Raw genomic sequence first — 21,713 nt, 5'->3', positions numbered from 1 at the left:
GTTTGAGCCCTGTGCAGTGCCCTGTGAGGCACTGGCTCATACCTCTAAAGGACATCTGTCCCAAAAGTCCTGTTTCCTTTAAAGTTGCCTTGAAAACCAGCATGGAGTGAGTGCTCATGGTACTGGTCTGTGACCCGGGAGATCCTTTGGTTTTCTGCCTGTTCCTCCTGGCCCTGCTGGCAGCTGCTGCTGTGCTGTGGCCAGAAGGGCAGCAGCAGCCAGTGGGGCAGGTGTTGCAGCCTCTGGGTCAGCCAGCACCCACCCTTGGCTTTGTGCTGCCTCTGCAGACAGGGAGGAGCTGTGGCTGCACTTCTAGCAGAGCTTTTTGCTGCTTTGTACCTCCTCACCTCACCTTTGTGAATGGAAAGAGGAAAATCTGATGTCACATTTTACAGTGAACTTACATTAATTGATGTGCTTTGCGTTTAATTTACATGCCTTTTAAATTTTCACAGTGAATTCTGTGTTTTGATTTGTCTCAGATTTTCAGTTCAAATGTAAATTTGCTTTCTGAAATCCAAAATGAGCCTAATGCACAGGTTTAAAAATATATATTTATAAATATGCCTGATGTAAAATGTGTATTTTATAAATTTTTTGTGTACACAAATGATTGCATCACTGAACTGACATTTTTTTCCCCTCTATATTTTCTAAAGGGGAAATTAGATCCTGCTATTTAAAAGCTGGCTGTCAGAAGGAAGGAAATTTTAGACATCAGCTATCAAATTGTGATTGTATGTCAAATGCTCAGTAAGTATGCCCTTATTTTTAGAAATGTTAAAAGTTTTCATTGCTGGAAACTATGAAACTGTAGCAGTGAAAGATGAATGTGAAGGGGAGTACTGAATAAATGCTGACCTTATCTAGAGAAGTCAAAGCATGAAAAATTTTTTTTTGCTTTCTGCTAAAACAGTGACAGCTTTATAAGAACATAGGAAAGAATAAAGAAAATGAAAATCAGAAATATCCACTTGGCTTTAATTACTTTCTGCGAAGAGCCAAAATCAAGTGTAGCTATTATAAATAAAATTGTAAATAAAGTAAGCAGGACTGTTCTATCAACCTTTGTCATGTTTGCTTCCCATACCTGTTGTATTCTTTGAAAATTTTTAGTTCTGTGTCAGTATCAGTCACTGACCTGTGGATTCTAGCAACAGAACCTTTCACCTTGCATTAAATCTGTAATGATACTCTGCTACTCTGATGAGGTATCCAAACAATTTTCTTTTTTCAAAAGTTCTTGGAGTGATCCATATAAATGCTGTGTTTATTACAGTGGCTTCCACACTCTTCCATGTGATCTGTTGTTTGCATATCTGTAAAAAAGAATTTTAGCTATTCATAAGTATTTTAATTAAATAATTTTGTTTTTCATACTGTTTTACAGTATTTGGAGAAGTTGGAAGTTGACTGAGGTAGTGAGAATGGTCTTTTTTTTTTAATAGCAAATATTGTTCTTCAAGTGTGTGGCTTTCAGTGGAGACTGTCAAGAAACTTGGGACCGTGTTAAAAACAGGGTTAGCATTTTAGATAGAATGCTAGTATAAGAGACATGAGAATAATGCTTTTATTTGTGGGCAAAAGAGCAAAAAAAAAAAAAAAAGAAAAAATTGAGTAGTAGAAATGTTCTGTCTTTAGCAAAATAAATCCCCCTGCCTCCATCCTGTTAGAATTCAGTTTTGACCTAAAAAAATCAAGCATTTTACTTTGGTTCTATTTATTTCTTGCAACTCTCTTTGTTTCACCTTGCACAGCTCCCCCTTCCTATAACTATGAACTTGAATCTGTCCTAAATTCAGAATTAGTTTTCTGTCCCCTGTCTTTTAGCAGTTAATTTGTTTTTAATCAGAGGAAGGACTATCTTCCTTCTCATGTAAGAAGTCATGCTGAATCTGCCTTTGCTAGATACTTGTGTGGCACCTCTGTCTTCCTATGCTAAGTGCTGTTTTTCAGTTGTGGTTTGCAGACCTTAAGGGATGAGGTTTATTATTAAGGAATCTACTCAACCCTGTTAACAAAAGCAAGTTCAGATATTTTTTACAGGCGTTTACATGCATGCAATTTCTTAAGATGAGCATCTTTGCTGGAAGTCTCAGGGTATAGGGATAGTTCAGACCAGGGAATGGAGCAGATCAGCAAAGAGGAGTGGGTTCCCAGGCCTGTTTCTTTGTGGGAGTTAATGGGAAGCCAGAACACGAGCTTTTCCAAGAGAGCAGCATGAAGGAAAGGGCAAAGCAGAAGTTAATAGGAAAAATAAGAGAAGGGGACAAGGAAGTTTGAAGTATGCTTAAACTGGTTTTTACAGGGGTAGTTTATAATGTCTAGACCAGAGAGATTAGTGAGAGCTGTTTGTTCAGTAGGCAGTTTCTACCATCTGTGAGTAAATTGACGGGTAGTGCAGGAAGGAATGGGTTTCTGTTTTTTTCTTCAGGTGTTCACCATCAAGTAGTTTTGTATTTTGACAGTATGGAGCTCTTACAGCATATAGAAAATGGAGGAGCAAACCTGCTTTAAGGACAGCACAGGAATGATGCATCTTTCCCTCCCTCTCCCCCTGCAGGCTTGCTCATCAGTTCTGTCAGGTTACTTTCTTTTTTGCTAAAGATAAACCAAATGATCAGTGAAGGAAAGGTTATTAGTGAAGAAAAAGGCAAATAGGATAAAATAAAGCACAAGGTGTAACAGTGAGTGCCTCACTTAATCTCTTCTGTGTGTCTGTCTGTAGAGGATCCTTGACAAAAATTATTCCTTTGAGGGTGGGCCCTCTCTGGTGGAGATCTTCATTGTAAGAGTAGTCCATACCAACAGGAGATGCTGCTGTTATGGAAGGATATTAGAAAAGAGACATGGAAAGCACCTCTGAGATGAACATGACTTTTTTACCAGCCCATGAATAAGTTAACTAAGGAGAAGACAATGATTTTGACAGTATGTCTTCATGAGCAATTGAAATGGTACAGAAACAACCAATAGCTTTAGGACTGGTGTCTGAATTCACTAATGAGCCATCCAAATTAGATTTCACGAGTCAAGAGATGCAGGAGAAAATTAATGCCTAGCCAAAAGTGGTGTCATCCTCCTTTCATAGGTGGGGGTAGTTTTTTGGTCTCGTGGAACCCAGATTTCAGAATTTAGAATAAGCATAGAGAACAATACAAAGGTTTGCAGTATTTGTGTATGAGCTCTTAAAACACTTATCACCAATCATGCTTGCTTTATACTGTTCAGATTAAGCTGCTCCTGAGGGGGAAATGTCAGACTGAGTTGAGCAAGTGGAGTAACCATGTGAATTTGAATGGACTGTGCCCTTATGTACTTCTTTATGAGGAGAATTGACCCAGGACAGAGGATGACAAGAGGTCTCTTGCTTTGTGGATGTTGGGAGATGCAGCAGACCTGTCGTTGGTGTCTGGGAGCTGAGATGCTTCTGGGTGATGCTGCGGTAATGAAAGGGGAAGGAACTTTGACTGGAGAGGGTATGGCTGCTTTGTCAAGAGTAAGGGAATTGCCTTATGAATTGGACCTAGGTAACTATCTTTTAACAGTGTTATGCAAAACTGGAGAAGGTGTTTAAATATTACTCAAAGAAAGTTCTTAAAGAAAGCCTTGAGGCAGACTGACTAACATTTTATCATCTTCAATTCAAATTATAATTTTCTTTTTCTCTAGAGTCCTACTATTTTCTACTGTCCCACTAGTTCCTACTAGTTTCTATTGAGTCCTACTATTTTCTTCTCCATTTGTAGGCTTAAGCATTTCACATCAGATTATTAGGAACTGAAATTAAAGTAGTATTCCTGTGGCCCATAAACATCTTATCTTCTTGGCATAGCGTCTGAAATTAATTTCTCACAAATAATTCAAACTCTTAACAATGTCACTGTCACAGAAGTGAGAATGTGTTATTGTTTTATTTCTCTTCTTTGTTTTTGTGTCCTTCCTGCTTTTCATTTGCTTAGGAAGGGCTGGATGGACAACAATAGATTGCAGTGTGCCAGAGAAAGCAGGTGTCCAAATCTGAAGGAGTCTGTGATTTCTTCCTTCAGAGACTCCTTTACATTGCAGGCAATACTGTTAAAGGGAATTAGACTTTATCTTGTCAAATATCAGTGGTCCATCATCTGTTTCTGGTTCTGCAGTGTTGTGAGATGATTTTTGGAGTATTCTCTAGTTTACCAATATTAATATCCCATCAGCTTATATTTTTTGTCTTTGTTTGTTTGTTTTTGTTTTTTTAGTTTTATTGTTGGCTTTTTCAACTATTGTAGTTGTAGTTATCCTATTGTACCTGTACCTGCAGTCCTTGTCCTGGGAAATTTTCAGAGCTTCTTAAATGTAGTATAAATGCTTTCTTATTAATGATTTCCAAAATTATCCCTTAATTCTATTAAAGGTTACTGAGAATTAGAATTTTTTCAGATTGTCTCTCTACTTGGTTCTTGCCAAGTTGTCTCTCACTTGTCTAGCAGTCTAGCTTTTAAAATACTTGAAGACTAGCCAAATTAAATTTTGAGGAAGTTTTTATGTTGTAATTATCACCAAAAGTAGATAATTTCTTTTCCATCACAATCCCCGTTTTGGTGGGCGATTCTTGTCACTGAGTTTGGTAAATTACTTAAGTATTGGCAGGACTAATCAAGTCCCCAGTTATTGTCAGTGTAATTACTCTGACCCCACTTTTGTCTGTTGGCTTGCCAGCAGCACTTCTTGCCAGCAGTCCCAGTGGAATGGGTTCCCTGCTGAGCTAATTGCATCTAAATTTGATGCTCCCATTACTCTGCCAAGTTCACCTCTAGCCATAAATTGCTTTGTGACAGGCTTTGACAAAAGTATGAACTTTATTCCCAGCTCATGGATTATATTAGAAATTAGTACAAAAGACCATTTTAATCTGTTCTGAAGTGAGTCACCAAGACATGTGATGGAGCCTGGCTTTCTTGGAGGTGGCTGAACAGAACACCTGCTTGCCCTGAATCTTGGTGACTTGGGGAGACAAATGCCATCACTCCAAACAACCTCCTTTCCTCCCTCTTCGCCTGGATTTATATGCTGAGTGCCATATTGTAGGGAATGTCCCTCTGGTCAGTCGGGGTCAGCCGTCCTGACTTTGTTTCCTCTCAGCTGCTTCTGCACCCCCAGCTCCCTCACTGATGGGGTGCTGTGAGAAGCAGAAAAAGCCCTTGGGGCTCTGTGTAAGAGCCACTCAGAAACAGCTAAAACATACCTGTTATCAACACCATTTCCAACACAAATCCAAAACATGGCTCCGTACCAGCTACTATTAAGAAAATTAACTCTACCCCGTCCAAAACCAGTACAAAGAGAAAGGATTACCCAGTTCATAGCAAAAAGCACCTTTATCTTGGGTGCAGATAGCTCCTGTGTGACACTTGAGCTTTCATTTGGAAGCAATGATATTTAAAATCCAACTTGCTCTGTGCCTTAAAAAAAATTATTCCAGTTTGAGCCTTATCCTGCTTTCTTGGTCATATATCTTTTAATTCACCTGTAAAGTTATTAAAATAATATCGTTTTTTGTAGGATAAAATTATATTCATGTATGTTTCATTACTACATGTGGTTCAACCATACCAGTACCGTCATGTATTCATATTTCACTTTGCATATTCTGTCTGAGCAGTTGATCCTCTGAATCCTCACTTTTTTCAGATGAGGCTCTGACGTTGAAACCAGGCTTCTGAAAAGCTGTATTATAGCTAAAATGCTTTGCAATACAAATAGGGACCTCGGTTTAAAATAATTGCTTAGATTTTTTTTGTTTGTTTTGAGAATAATTTTATTTTTGGTATCACTGAGGCCAAAAGTTGAAAAAAGTATTTGCAGCAAGCTAGTGGCTAACAAGTATTAAAAAAATAATTTAAGGTACCTGTCAGTACAGTTGCAGAGTGCTGGTTTTTCTGGCCCTGGGCAAAAGTGAGAATGTCAGATCAATGAACTAACTTATTTGATTTATATTCTCATCCCAGAATAAGCTGCTTGAGTGTGTTATACTATATGAAAGTCTATCTGAATGCCTTAGTGGTATTATATGTCTCCTTCATAAATCCACTAATATTTAGTATGTTCACTGTTGGGAAATTCCCTGAACCTTTGAGGTTATTTCTCATAGGAGAGAGTAGGTTTTTTGGTTGGTTTTTGTTGTTGTTGTTGTTTTTGTGGGGGGGGGGTGGGGGTGTTTGTTTCTTTGTTTTGTTTTTAGGGTGTTTTTTTTTGTTTGGTTTTTTTTGTTTGTTTTTTTTGGTGTTTCAAAATGTTGTTTTAGAATGTGACCAAAAAGTGTGTCACTAAAACATCTCTGTATTTCTCAGCAAGGTGACCCAAATAATACAATCCTCTTCTAATAAGCTGCTGAATCTTAAAGATTTCTTAATGCTGCTTGTCAGGTTGTGAAGTTCTGCAGCTGAGCATGTTTTGAAATGGGGGTGTGCACTGCAAATTGTAATGTTTGTGTTGTAATGAAGCCATGGATTTTTTGGAAAAGTACTCTTTACAAACTCAGTAGCATTTTCCTAATGGCTTGCAAGGGGCAGGAGGAAACCCTTGCATTAAGCTTGGCCAGTTAAAATCCTTTCCTTTATTTGTGTAGGGGGGTTTTATCCCTTCTTTCACTGAACACTGATCAGGGAATCGAGTGTTTTTAACAGAATGAGACTCAGAGGTGAGAGGAGACCATGCTGCCACATGATGGCAGCAAAATCCTGCTCAGGACTAAGAGCTTATGGAGTGCTTCATGTGTTGGGACTGGCTTCTCTTCCATCCCCTGCCCTTCCAGAAGGAGAGCTAAAAGGAATGTTTTTAAGTATTTTGGAGATAACACAACTGTGGAAGCTGTTAATGCACTAATTGCAATAAGGCTGCATCTTCTCAAAATGCATACTCTAGTTTATTAGCTAACACATACTGTTTGTTTTTAAAGTTTTTAGTACATTTATCTTTGCTTTGAAATGTAATAGGCTTGCAAATTATCAGTTTACATGCTTATTAGCAAAATAAAAGTATCTGAATACTGAGAAGTAAGAGTGTACTGAATGGACCCCATTCTTAACTTTTGAGTAAGAAGTCATTCATCACTTCCTGCCTTCGTATTGACCACAGTGCCTTTGGGCATGTGCTTTACAAGGCCTTTCTGTCCATCTGCAGAAGCTGACTTAATATGTACCACTGCTTGTTTTGCAGGCTATTGCAACACTGCAACAGTGGTATCTTTCCTGCCTGTTATGTCAGTATATCACTACATCCAACTTTCACATTCTGTAAACTCAGATACTCTGCCTTATTGTTGTTACGGGTGTTATTTTTGCTAGTTAAAACAAATGCCAAAAATCGTCCCCAAATCCTGTAGTAAAAAGTGTATAAATACACGTACAGCTAGCAAAATATGAACAAGATTTAAGAGAGATTTAATCTTTAGCTTGAGCTGCTATCAGATGTAAGCACTGAAGAAAGTTAAAATGCACATTCTGAATTAATTTTACACTTTATGAAGCTGCTAATGTCTTACCAAAACAGTGAAGAGTGCTTCCTCTTTGATTTTTTTCTGTTTCCTGTGGTTGAATTTGTCACATAATTATCCACAGCTAAAGCAGCTGTCACTGGAATATTTCAATCTTCTTACATGCTCGAAGTTGCTTTTAGGGTAAGTCTTGTTATCTGGTTATTTGGGAACTGTAAGCCATCATTTTCTTAAAAGAAGCAGCATCCACAACTTCAGTGGCTTTAGTGTCAGTCTTGAGCTGTGCAGTGTTCTGGACAGATTGGTGCTGGCAGCTTTCTAGTGGAGACCTAATGAGCAACATCAGTTCGGACAGCTGCATTTGAGCCACAGACTGACTGTTTTGAGAGAGCACAAGGGTATGGGTGTGTTGAGTTCCTGTGTTGTGTTGTCAGCACTGCCTGGGTCTTGCACAACCACACTGCTCAGGTCTCAGTTCAGTGCTTTTGGATGCACATCAAACCAGTACCCCAGAAGCGATTGCTTGTTGGATGTGCAGGAGGAGACATTTCCAACTCTGAGCTGCCTTCTGGCTCTTCACAGCCATAGTTGCTTACCATCACCTAAGGGCAGTATTTCTGGGAGCATTACACATAGCTTTCCTCTATATTATTTGTTATTGCTATGGATATTTATTATACACTAAAAGCTTCATAGTGACCCAGACTGCTGTCTTAGGCAGTCCAGTGGGATCTTTCTGGTTTTAAGTATGTAAGGACCTGTCCTTTCTCCAATATGCAGGTTAAAATGAAATTTAACCAAGACCTGAAAAACAGCTTTATTAACAGGGAATTCTTGACAGCGTGCTTGAGAGGTGTTCAGACCCCAGGCTAGCTAATCCTAACAAAGGGGATGAAGTAGGCTGGGTTCTGTTTGAATGGCTCAGGCCAAGTTGGTGGTGGTGTAAGGCAACAGGCTAAACAGCGAGGGAGAGAGAAGGAAGATTTTTCTAGCACTGTGTGGTTACATTGAAACATTCTATGTGTTGTAGGATTGCTCCACTACCTTATGCTTACCGAGTGTTCTTACAAAATAGGATTATGAGCCAGAAAAATATTCCTGGTTTTATACCCAATTATCAGTAGAGGGTGCTATGTTGCTTTTGAATTGAGTCTGCGTAGGTTATGTTTATCAAAGATATTTTTAGTTAATAATTTATTATTCAAAATTTAGTCCAATTATACCTTTGCTTACATTAGCAGTGCAGTTTACTGTGATAGATCTTGATAATATTAATTTGATTCTGCAAATGAACAGATTTTCTGTTTAGCAGGATTCTGTGTTATACTGTGATCAGCTCCGTTATAATGATTTTATGATTAGAGAGTGTTTGCTCCTATTTATATATGGTAATAAATTTATAGAATCTAGTTTATAGGCTTACAAAAACACAAACACCATCATCACATTTCTTACTGGTGTTTGCTGTCAGTGTGATAGCAATGTCATCAGATGAGATGTACAGTTTCTAAGTACTGTGCAAGCAATTCATCTTTGGGGGTAGCAAGTGAATGTCAGAAAGAGGTTGTGTGCAAAACAGGGATAAGGAAGATAAAAACAGCAAACGGGAGCTGAAGGAAATGGAAGATGAGGAGAGAATAAGAAGATAGAGAGAAATGAGGCTGATGACTCCCAGATGACAGATTCTGATTTTGGAATTGTTGCTTTGCTAGCTCTGCCTTCCCAACTTCTCTGCCCTAATTGCTTTTTCAGGCTTATAAAGTTTGTCTCTTCCCCACAGTCAGTGTCCTGGCTGCTTATGGTCTCTGCCACGTGCTGATAGGCGGAGCTATAGATTTTTAATGTAAACACAAAGCAGACTGTGGGGGCTCTTGACTTTTTGCTTAACTTCAAGTCTGGTGGGAGATGATTTGATCTCCTAAGTTTATTCTTGAAGAAGTCTTATTACTAAAAGGTTTTTGATTTCTGAGAACTGATAGACTCCCCTGGTATTCTGTTCCTTCCATCTGCCCTTCTGCCATTTCCATTTTTGGTGAATGTGGGATTATAGATGTGGTCTGATCTCAGAATACTTTTGGCTTTTGTAGAAAGACAGCTAAAGATACAGAAATTTAGTGAAGATTGACTCTTCGTTTAGGAAGGCATGAGCAACCACTGTTTTATTCCCTTGCTCTTTTGTTGAGTCACCTTTTGGGGAGGAATTCCCAGGCTATGTTCCTGCATGGCCTGGGCTACATTTGCCTTTTTCCTGCTGTAAACATGGAGACTCAGGGTTGCACCCACAATGACAAGGAAAGGGACAGCTCATCCTGAGGAAGCAAACAAAAAATCCCTTGCCTTCCTTCTGACTGGACAAGGTTGCTCTGTAGTCCATATCTGTGGGAATCTTATTCCTGGGAGACATTCCTCAAGGCTTTTTCCACTTACTTCCTGCTTAAATGTTCTGGTTGTGATCCAGGATCTTGGATGAGTGCCCATCTCTTCTGTACTGTTTTGTTAATAACTGCTGACAAAGGAGATGAATCTTACAGAGGGCTGCCTTGTGGCTGGGATATCAAGTGTGTCATGCTGGACCACGTTCTCATTTGCTAGTACTGTCCAAAGGGAACATTACAGCTTTCCTGACTCTGTGGAGTGGATCATGCTGCTGTCTGTAGCAGGAGGAGTGTGGAGTGCAGAGGAAGCCATTAGGCTCAGGGGCATGAGGTGCTCTAATTTCTGCTCAGCTGAGAGTTCTGCTGGAGTGGCAGATGGTGAATACCAGGTCTGGAATTCAAGCCTGATAGCAATCAAGATTTTGAAAACATAAACTACCTGGCTGAGAAACCAGAGGCAAGATGGCTCCTCTGCTGACATCTTGAGGCTGATCGTGTTCCTGTTGGTTCAGGCAGAGCTAGCAGATCCTGGAGAGGAGGAGAGAGTGAGTGCATTTCAACCTGTTGGTGTGGCACTTCAGCCCTTCTTTTAAGTAATCCAGACACTGAACTGTGTCCCAGAATAATGCTAACCACTGCAGCTGAAGTTAACAGCCAGTTACGTGCAGAAGAGCCACGATTTTAATGCCTTAACAAAGGTTATATATGTAGGAGCCTTTGGCAACTGGCGACCAAAGGCAAGGGAAGTTAACTAAAATTAATAAGGTGCCTTTGGGGCAGGTGTAGGGTATGCAAGAGGATGGTTTTAATCTTTGCACTGCCATAGGCTTTGTGGCTGACTGTAGGCAGATTGTTCTAGTTTCTTCCTGCTTGTCTTTATGCAAAGTAAGAACAACAGATATTGACTACCTTGCATGAGCACTTAGGTGCTTTCACCTCATGTAGATACAAAAGTAGTAAGAGCCCAAGGCAGGTATCCAGAGACACTGGGGCAATGAGCTTGGAGCAGAGCACCTGATGTATAAATCCCATTTGGAAAAGAATTAGAAAGAAGTATTCAAAATAGATCTCTTCCTCAAGTAACAATTATTTCATTTCAATTAAGTTGTCTCTGAAACCCAGTCAGTTGTGTCATGGTAACACCATTTCTGCAACCCACCAGGCACTGCTGCTCTAAGTGCAGATTTTCACAAGTGTTTAGGTGCTGTACCTACAACACAAAACAGTAAATGTGAGGAAAAAAACAATAAATAGTATCTTGCTCAGGGCCTTCCCAGGGTGAATTTACACTCTGTACGGGGGATATCTGAGCTAGCTTTATGTGAATAAGCTCATGTATTAATATCTTACTAGGGCAGAAGGAAGTTCTTGTAGCCTGAATTCTCAGCAGGGTAAACCAGTACTCAGCGAATTCAGTGCAGGTGAAACCACACTAGCTCGGTACCTAAGTGAGCTCATTGGAAGCTATTCTGGGATCTTTGCAGTATCTACTTTGCATTTTGCTCTGTAGATGTGCATCTCTAAACTTAAATTGTCAATGGACAGAAAAAGGCACTTCTGAAGTGTGATTCCTTGAGGGTGTTCATCTCAGGATGAGAAAAGCTGTGATACAGAAGTATCTGTATCTGTGGTGGATGTAGTAAATCAAGTATATCTGAATTTGGGGGTTAACTGCTTTGTGGATCTGTGCTGGATTTCAGATATGAAGGTGGAAGGTTCCCAAGTCCTGTGAGCCAACCAGTCGAGTAATTACAAGCTTTCTCCTGTAATATTTCAGAATTGTTAGGAAAATATTGCTGCTTAAAACAGTCTCTTTCTTTCCTGTCCTCTGTGCACAGTGAAATACAGTTCAGCTCCTCCAGTACTACCACCTCGGAGAGCCAAGAGCCGTCTTCGGGGGATCAAGCAGCCAGTGCGCTTCAACAGCAGCTCCTACTGATGGTGGCCAGAAGGACACTTTCAGAAAACCCACGGGTACATTGTAATATCAGAGTCTTGATGAACTGCTCAATAAACAAATGCTGCAGGCTTGTTCCTGAGACAATTTTGTTGATTTTGCTATACTGCTTTTCCTAGTATTGCTCATGTGGGAGAAGATGTGTTTTATGTTGATGGATGCAACTCAGCTATTTTCTGCTGACACTGTGGTGTCCTAGGGGCCTATTTAAAGACTCCATCACTGAAAAAGTTAATCTTCTATCTTCAACCATATTTCATTTGGAAGAGGACACAGCTGTTGGGATTTTAGACACACCACCAGATTTTATTAGTATGAAGTGTTTATTCCATATTCATTGCTGTCATAAAACCTCATGTCTGGTTTCACTTTTCTGAATTGGGCAACCAAACCTCTGAATGTTTGGTGTGGAATGTTGAAGCCACCTCCTCAATGCTGCTAGTAAAAGAAAAAGGCCCTCAGACTTCAGTTTGCATAGTCTTATGTAGACATGAACTTTACAGTGTTTGGGGCCTGTGACTTAGGGCTATAATCTGTTTTTACAATTCCTTTTATAATACCTTTGACTTTCTCTCTGCCATGGCAAATTCTAGTTTGGTCGTTATGAATAACAGTAAAATGATAGTTAATTGCTTTTCATCTTAGATTTCAAACAGGAACGTTAAGCTAGAAGCAAGTTGTGTAAAGAAACTATTTTAAACTAAAAATCAGTATATTGTCCCAAATAGTGTCTTTCATACTTGGACAGTGTCTTCCATCTAAAGGCTGAGATGTTTTCCAGATATTTAGAGTGTTGTAAATTAGACAACAATTGTCATTTCTTCTTTCTCTTTTAGGGGGACTGCTTCTCAAGGTCACGTAGCAAATTTGTAGCCAGGCCAGGCAGTCATTTCAGAACATCCTGGTTTATGATTTCTTTTTTTTCTTAAGCATGAAATTCTGAGCCTATATAAGTCAGGAGAAGCATTGTCATTGATTTCGATGAAGCTAGTGCTTCAGGCTGTTGCTGGCACCATATACATTTATGTAGTGGATTTTTATAAGCCCTTTTTAGATAGGATAAATGGTTAGACTTGAGTGACTTGCTAAAGGCTAGTCAGAGAGTTTCCCAAATCTGACTCCAGCCCAAGTGCTACAAGACTCACACAGAGGATTTAATCCAAAGGTTACAGTTCCTCAGGAGCCAAAATGTTCACTTATGCACTCAGCTAAAGGCGCTTTAGGCTGTGCTGGGGACTCAATGATCAGATCCTCGGGTGTTTTTAGTGAACTCTCTGCCACTGTTTTGATTTTTTTTATCTATTTATGGCAAGCAATCTATGTTAGATGTGTGAAGTTAATGACTGCAGTGGACTGAGTTTCGCTTTACTTTCTGTTGAGTAATAGGACCCAAGAGAAACAAAACTGTGCCAGTATTAGTAACTATAATATTTTTAAACTTGTTTTTTTTTCTTTAAAATGCCCCAACCCCATGTTTAAGTTACTTTTTTAAAGTAGTAATAAAAATATTAAAATTTGAACTACATAAGCTACTTTCAGATTTTAAAGTCAGTGTAATGAAAGGATTGTTATTGGTCTCATGGCCTTTAAATTGCTCAGAATTGTTAATAAAGGCAAGAATGCCAAATAACCCAGCATCCCCTTGTATGTCTCAATGCTCAGAAATATGAGGGATTGTCCTGCACTACTAGCAGTTGAACTCCCTGGCCCTGCACACTTTCAGTCAATTGGAGGCATGAGATAAAATGCCTAAACTTGAATTTCTTTCTCCAGAGCTTATGCTAGCCTGTTTCACCTCCTGTTTGCCTGCAGACTGAGAATATCAACGAGTTGTTTCCCAGGTGATGCACAGTAGTACGTTGTCATGTGTAAACTCTGTGCAAAATTCCTTTTCCTGGAAAGTGAAGATTAGAAATTACTCCAATATTCTGAGAAAAAGTTTAACAATTCCTTTATGCAGGTGGACAGGTTGTTTAAAAAACTGTGCTTTGCTAACAGTTATAATTTGGCAATCCATTACTTCACACAGAAATCCCCTTCCCTGACTAGGAAAGTTAATCTAACATAAGTAACTCTAATGTAGACATTGCCTAGAGTTCCGTAGTAAGTATATTTGTTGATTAATTAGCTTTAAGGAGGGGTGGGGAAAAGGAGGTTGAAAACCACTGGGCTTCACAGTGATTTGAAATCTCAAATTCTTCTTCTTGAAAGAAAAAGAAGTGATTTCCTCTCCTCCATGACATCAGTAATGGTATACCTTGGAAAGAAATCACTGCTTTGCAGAGATTTTTTGTCTATTGTCTAGCTTTGCAGGCTTGGCTGATGGTCTGCAGGTAGTTGGAGGAGAGTTGTAGAGAAGAGCTGGAAAAAGCCTTAGAATCTGGCAAAAGCAATATTCATAAGGGTGGATTTATGAGTATGATGGTAAGATTAGAGACTCTTAAATTAGTGCTGTTTATGCTATTTGTGCTTGTTGCCAATTTTTTTTCCTCCTCTTGCTGTTCTTGAGGAGGCACACCTGATGTGGTGTTCAAAGCATCTCAGAAAAGATACACAAAGCTGTATTCTGGAAGAAGAGTTGATAAGTCACACCTCTAGGCTTTAAGGCCTATTTTTAAATTTATTTATTTAAAAAGAAAGATTTGTCCTGTCCTGTTTTTGTGTTGTGCTGTAATTAGCGTGATACATGGGAAAATCTTAAAAAAAAAACTTTAGACAAGTACTGGATCTGGACTAAAAAATAATTACTTTTTAAATAAATATTTAATGTTACTTTTTCAAGCATGTTTTCACTACTGAGCTCCATAATTAATATAGCTTCTGTTCATCTGCAACAATTAAGCTGGTGTGATATTTTTGTTTCTAGCTTAAAATTAAGAAAATTAATATGCTAATATGTGCCCACTACCCCTTTTAGTTAAAAAACAAAAAAAATCTGATACTTCTTGTAAATGTGGCCTTTTGAACACCTGTTTTGCTGGCAGCTTTGTGTGTGAGAGAGTTTTGTGTATTTCTGGTTTGTTTTTACAGCAGCTCAGCCAGGACCCTGAGGATTCTTCATGTTCTTCAGCACAAAGGAAGTTGAACAGGCAGTTTTACAGATTTGTTATATTCCCTGGCAAGTGGATTAAAGTCTGGTATGATCGTCTTACCTTGTTGGCATTGTTGGACAGGTAAGATCTTTCTTTAAAGCTGCTCTATGTACTGTTGCAATGGATGGCTCCACATATCCATGAAGCAATGCTGACCGCTAGAGTAGGAAGATTTAGGCTGAGTAGATAGATGTATTTTTGTTTTAAGTTGAAGTTCAGGGTTGGTTTCAGTGGTTCTTGCTACCTTTTGTCTGCAGATAGAGACTTTGATTCATATGAATACCAGGCTTGTAGACTAGTCTGGAATTTGACTCACAGATGTTACAGATTCAGTTATTTCTGATGAGAAAATCAGAACTAGAAGGGTCCCAGGGTATTGTAAACCAAATACTCCGATCTTTAAAAAGAGAAAATGATTTTTAGGATAGTATTCAGGTGAAGATTTTTGAGCTGCTGCTTCTGTTCCAGTTCAAGTTTATTTGTCTGTACTTCTGTTGGGGGTGCAGTGCCATATGGGTTAATATGGGCTCCACAGCAGAAATTTCAGATGGCAGTTTTACCTGATGCAGAAATCAGGCTACATGTCAGGGAGCTGTAAGTCCAGAGCAGATATTTACTTATCTATGGTGTCTTATCTCTGTGTTTCAATTACATGGAAATCTTCTCTGCTGATAAGCTCTTTTGTTACAGCCTGAATATTAACACTGGTTTTTATCTCAGCTTCCATGTTCTAACAGAACAGATAAAACAAATAAAACATCAGATGACAAATTTGGTCTTTCATCCAGTTCTTTGCTGTCAGATGTATATTTTTCATTAATGGAATGCCTTATTTCCTCATTTAAAAGTGTTTGGGTATTTGATTTTATTTGTAGTTGATTGTGTATAGATCTTTAAATTTTGTTTGTTTATGCTTTTTTAAGCATACACTTTTCTACATTCAAATCATCTCCATTGTGGAATTCTAATTGGAAAGTGAGATGGGAAGGGATATTAGACTTCAGTGCATATCGCTTTTTTTTCCTATACATTTTAGCTATCATTTTGGATAAGGTTTTTGGCATGGGGGTGAAATACTGTTGTACAGAGATATGTAGTTATGGGATCCAGTGAATTCTGTTAGCTGCAGCACTGACAGTTTATACCAGCTACAAATTCAACTGCCTTGCTCTAATGAATCTATAAATATTTGTACTTCTCCAACACTTTTATTCACATAGGACAGAAGATATAAAGGAAAATGTGTTTGCTGTCCTTCTAGTAGTTCTTGTTTCACTTCTTGGATTCCTGACTCTGAACCAAGGCTTCTGTAAAGATATTTGGGTTCTGTTGTTCTGTCTCGTAATGGCTAGCTGCCAGTATTCTCTCCTCAAGGTAGGACTCACTTCATAGCCAATTGCTGAATTCTCTTCTAACTTCTACAAAGACAAAATCATGTAAGCAAACATCTTTTTTTCTGTTCTGTGTTTAGAGTGTTCAGCCTGATCCTGCTTCGCCAATACATGTAAGTCTCAGTAAAACAAGTCTTTCTCCTTTATTATCACTTGTGTACTGTGAAACAGCTGGCTGTTCAGTGAAACACAGGTATTAGTTATTTGCTGTTCTAGCTGATTATTGAAAAGGAAAAAGACATCTGTGATTTCAAGACTTTGTACTAGGTTTCATTATTTTAAAGCTATTTGAAGTTATCACTGCTATTAGAAAAGTGTTTTTTTCTTTAAGTTAATAGTGCATTAAAAAATTTATCTGGACTACCTTGCTGATATTTGATCCTGTGACATCACACAAACCTTTTGTTTTTTCAGAAACAAACAGAAAAGAGCAGAAGTTCCAGACTAATAGCTCAGTCTTTGCTCAGTTGCGATTTTTTTTTTTTTTCTTTAAGAGTTGGGCTCAATACTTGAAGTTTTTAAATCTCCTACTGAAGATCTATTTATTAAAAGTATTATTAGCTCATCAAATGGCACAGATGTTTTCCTTTTGTTACAATATTGTCACAGCTTCTCTTCTTGCATCTTGAAGAAATGGCCAAATCTTTGGGTGAATGCAGGATGTAAGGATCCTTGCTGATTGCTATGGGGTTTTTTACTGGATATATCTAAGAAATTGATGATAGGATGATTCCCCTAAAACAGTCCTATAACAAGGACAGACTTGTGTAAAGAACTGGTTCTCTGCAAGGCGGTGGGCACCATCCTATGACTTTAACCTTACCACTCCACCTATCACGGTGTCTCAGCATTTTTTATTTGTGGATCTTGGAAGACATTTCAGTGGCCATAATGCCTTTTCATTTCTTTTACATTGCATGCTAGTTGCTTATGTCTCTTATTTGGCTCTTTGAATATTTTTGAGGATACCTTCTCTCAGGTTTCAAAAATGACATGTTGAAAACTTCAGGTCTGCTGGATCAGTTCCCTTTGGCAGGGAGCCATTATTTTTGTCAGTTTAGAGGCTAGAAATACAGGGTGAACTTGAAATTGTTGTTATTTATGTATGTATTCTGCATGCTTCACTAGATGGATTTCAGAAGATTCTCAGTTTCTTTTCCATGCCAGTTATTAAGGTGTGAGGTTACGGTGGTTTTGGTTATAATTCATAGGAAATACCTGTCTGCATAAAAAGTAGAGAAAGGTAATAAACAGCAACTTACCCATTGTAGGATAATATTTTCAATTCAATAAAGAAGTAGTCCAGTCTCAGTGAAAAGTTGGGGGATCTTGTGAGTATATAATTTATGTTTATAATATAAAGTCAGCTCAACTGGCATCTGTCTAGATGTAATAATGTGAACTGTAATCAAGTACATTGCACTTAATCAGACATTAGTAATGTGTACATTTGTTTCAAGTGGGTGGCAAACAGTTTAATCAAAACTTCATTATGAACATTCCCAGCCCATATTTTTTTTATAGTATTAAACACAAGGTAGTGCAGAATTTAGGTCTGAATTTCAGGTTCTCACAGTACCATTACAAGTGTTATTTGCTGTATTGTTCTGTATGTATAAGTCATGCAGCAATGGAACAAAGTAACAATAGGTGTATTCCCATCTTCCTTTTCTTTCCCAAAACTTTATTAGGGATACTTTCTTGCAGACTTTTTGATGCATTATACAAACTCCAATAGAAATAAAATTTACAAAGTTTTTCCACTAACGGTTTTAAGGGTGGAGGTGTCATCATGCTAAAATAGAAGATTAGCAATTCCTACATCATAGCTTTTTAACACAATAGGTATTTGTAAAGGCTTGCCTGAGCTACTAAGCACCTCAGAAATAGGACAATGAGAAGGCGAGAAGAGATACTCTGCGTACTGTTTTATAATTCATGTAACTGCAGTAAATTAAAAAAGAATAATATCTCTTGATGTTAATGTAAGGATGCAGAACAGCAGAGGGATTAAAGAATGATCTGTACCATGCCCATGAATGAAAATGCAGGTGAGATTTTTTTGAGTGTGGAACAAACCATCATGAGCCGCAGATCTGCACAGTGAATTAAGTTCTATTCAAGGATCCATGAGCAGCCACTAATGCCTTATGTTATTCAGGCTGCCAAGGAGGTTCCAAACTTCTTCCCTATATGCAGTTTGTTACTGTTTGGTGGGAGTTTGTCATCTCTAGCCTGTAGCATTTTGAAAGACTCTTTTAAAACAGTATCCAGTGAGCTCAGAAAACACAATACCTGGACATGCCATAAGCTTTTGTTCCAAACTGCTCCTGAGTGCCAATGTATTCACGTGCTGCTGTTGAGGAAGAGTTGTCATTTATTGCATGTTTAGCCTGCTATAAGATGAGAGTCTAATTTTCCTCTCAGCTGGAGTTGTATCCTTTCCAGTTCTTATCCATTGGGATCTGGTGGCCTTTAGCTGCTATTTACACAGGGGTACATGATTCTGGGATGGTGAAATTTGGGAACAGCCTCCTCACTGGAGTCGTGGAGAGAACAAAATCAAGTTCATTCCAAAGTGTGTTATATTTTGCTGTTAGTGCCCTGATACAAGCAACCTACTGGTGACTGCAGAGTATTAAAATTCGGAGAGCCAGGAGATCCTTGACATGGGCATTCAAAGGTTTTAGAAAAACCTTAGGCAAGGTTTTACATTTAGTAAATGGCTCTATAGAAGGATCAAGAGAGCTTGTCTCAAGGTACCTCATAAGACACGTGTATAGCTCAGGATCTAGCTTGGGCTTACAAAGGCATTTGAGCTTGAAATATTGCAGTTGGGCTCTTAACTGAGTTAAGTTAAGAGTTAGAGAATCTCTTGCATAATCACTGTCTCAGTCCTGTTATGTGCCAAAGCAGATAGCTGACTTGGTTGTGTAGCTACCATAGGCAGTTTCCTAAATCCCATAAGGCACTTATAAAGTATTTTTAATTTGTCCATGTAAGCTTTTCTGTAGAACTGAGCACATTTATATATAAAAGCCTTCTGTCTTTCTCCTCTTACATGTGTGCACCCACAAATAAAATAAAAAAAATTAGATCTTTCTAAAATTTTCCCATCAAAATGATTCACAGTCAAAACTACTGTTTTAGTAAACGTGTTTGTGAAATTATTCTTTGTTGAAAGTCTTAATATTTTTATAGAAATATGAGATGCATCACTGCTGTGTTAGTACGATGTGAATATGTATCCGAGACATACTAATGAGAAACATGGACATGATAAAAAGTGACTTTTTTTAGCACATTTTGGGAAAGGAAGGGCTTTTTATTAGTGAAGGAAAAAAAAGATTGTTTAACAAATGAGATGTAAAATATAAAAGGAATTTTGATTCATTATTTAAATTCCTCTAAACAAGAATGCAGAGTGGAGTCATTTCACCAAGATTAAATCAGTTTTGCGTCTCAAAATTTGGTGAGCTTGCCTAGTAAAACAAAATGATCTAAAAGACCTCGTTAAACTAAAGTTGTGCTGCCAAATGCCCATTTTGGTGAAGGGCTGCCTAGCTTTGTCTGTCAGTGGCAGGAACAGGAGGGCTTTGCCCTTATTTTTCTGTTTGTTTCTTTCTAAAACCTTAAAAAATTAAATGTAATGTCTATCCAATGGCTGTGCCGTTTGTGAAGTGATTCTTTCTTCCCCAGAAGGTGTTCACTGTTGCCCTCAAACCAGTTCTGGCCCAAATAATGCCCCTCGCATGAAGCATGTAAATGACAGTGAAATACCACACTAACACTCGCAGCAGTTCCTCTTTCTTGTGCTGTGTGGCATGTTCCCCAGATATGGGGACTGGAGTACTCACTGTGCTCTAAGAAGCTCATTCAGTTTGAGGACATCCCAAGTAGTGCAAGATCTGTGCAGAAACTGCCCTTCTAAGTGCATTGCTGCTGCATTGCTTTGCTTCTGTTGATAAGATTCTAGAAAGATTTCAAGATTCTGTCTCATTACCCACCACCACCACCTGAAAAACAGGGAAGGTAGTATTTGCTCACATTTTGCAGCTTCCAGAAAAACTCTGGAATCTGCTTCCTCAATCATAAGTGGCATTACTGTAGTTAGCATGATTGAATTAGCCTATTCTATTCTATTCTAACTAAGATAGAAGTGATCTACAATGATCATCCAGTGCCACTGCATGCCCACTTCAGTGCTGACCAAAAGTCAAACCAAGTTATTAGGAGCATTGTCCAAATGCCTTTTCTAAACACTGACAGGCTTGGGGCATCAACCACCTCTCTAGGAAGCCTTGACCAGCTTTTTGAAAGCAATACCCCTGCTGATGCAGCTTAGAGCCATTCCCTCACATCCTGTCACTGGATGGGACAGATCAGCCCCACCTTCTCCACTTCCCCTCCTCAGGAACCTGTAAGGAGCAGTGAAGTTGCCCTTCAGCCTTGTCCTTTGCAAACTACACAAGCCCAAAATCCTAAACTTCTCCTTATAGGACATTCTTTCCAACCATTTCACCAGCTTTGTTGCTGTCCTCTGGATGCCTTCAGGGACCTTCACATCCATTTTAAATTGTGAAGTTTAAAACACATGGCACTCAAGGTGGGGCTGCTACAAAGCTGAATGCAGCAGGATAATCACCTCTTGACCAGCTGGTGTTTCTGTGTTTGATGCACCCCAGATGCAGTTTTCTTTCTTGGCTGTTGGCACTCACAGCAGACTCTCATTGAACCTGCTGGTGAGCAGCACCCCTAGGTCCCTTTCTGTGGGGCTGCTTACCAGCCACTCCTCTCACAATTGATACTTGTGCCCAGCATTACTCCACCGTAGGAGGAGGATCTCGTTAATCACTGCCCAACGTTCCAGTCTATGTAGTCCCCTCTGCGAGCCATCTGACCTTCAACAGAGTCAGCAGCAGCTCTGGCAAACTTGCTAAATGGTGCATTCGGTTCCTACATGCAGATCATTCATAATCTGTTGAGTAGAACTGGCTCTAGAACTGAGCCCTGAGGAACTTTGCTGCTGATGGTCACCAGCCAGATGTGGCCCCTTTCACTGCAGCCCTTTGAGTTCTGCCCACCCTTCAGGCAATTCTTCACCCAGAGCACCATAAACTACTTTAGAAATAAGAGTTAAATATGCACTGTAATCTTAATTGAGTATGTCAGTGTTCTGCATGGAGCTGCAAGGTGTGTGGATTTAAACCTCTGGGCTTGTAGTCATCAAATCTGTCTTACCCTGCCTTCAAAGAATCACCATGCAAAGATAAAACTGGCTTCCATAGTTCAAGAGGTAAGACAAGAATGTAACATCATGATAAAACACTTTGGTCTGGAGCAAGCAGCAGGATATAAAACATAAAGCAATTGTTTAGGTGCATATTTATTGGTTTCTTTTCCTAAGACACAGTTCATATT

The 21,713-nt window shown here is 38.9% G+C and overlaps 1 protein-coding gene across 3 annotated transcripts in view; it reads left to right on the top strand.

The window, feature by feature from the left end:
* Nucleotides 1-21,713, top strand: part of PCNX2 (pecanex 2) — a 152,272-nt gene that overhangs the window by 23,237 nt on the left and 107,322 nt on the right. For all 3 annotated transcript variants that reach the window (XM_088161508.1, XM_088161511.1, XM_088161510.1), the window contains 5 exons: nt 660-753; nt 11,691-11,826; nt 14,840-14,982; nt 16,122-16,275; nt 16,373-16,405. In XM_088161508.1, coding sequence (XP_088017634.1) covers nt 660-753; nt 11,691-11,826; nt 14,840-14,982; nt 16,122-16,275; nt 16,373-16,405 — 560 coding nt within the window. The remainder of the gene's footprint in view (nt 1-659; nt 754-11,690; nt 11,827-14,839; nt 14,983-16,121; nt 16,276-16,372; nt 16,406-21,713) is intronic.

The sequence above is a fragment of the Sturnus vulgaris genome, chromosome 3 (assembly GCF_052056855.1).
Source record: "Sturnus vulgaris isolate bStuVul1 chromosome 3, bStuVul1.hap1, whole genome shotgun sequence".
Taxonomy (NCBI): domain Eukaryota; kingdom Metazoa; phylum Chordata; class Aves; order Passeriformes; family Sturnidae; genus Sturnus; species Sturnus vulgaris.
Note: the sequence above shows the minus strand (reverse complement) of the source record. Positions and strands in the feature narration are given on the sequence as shown.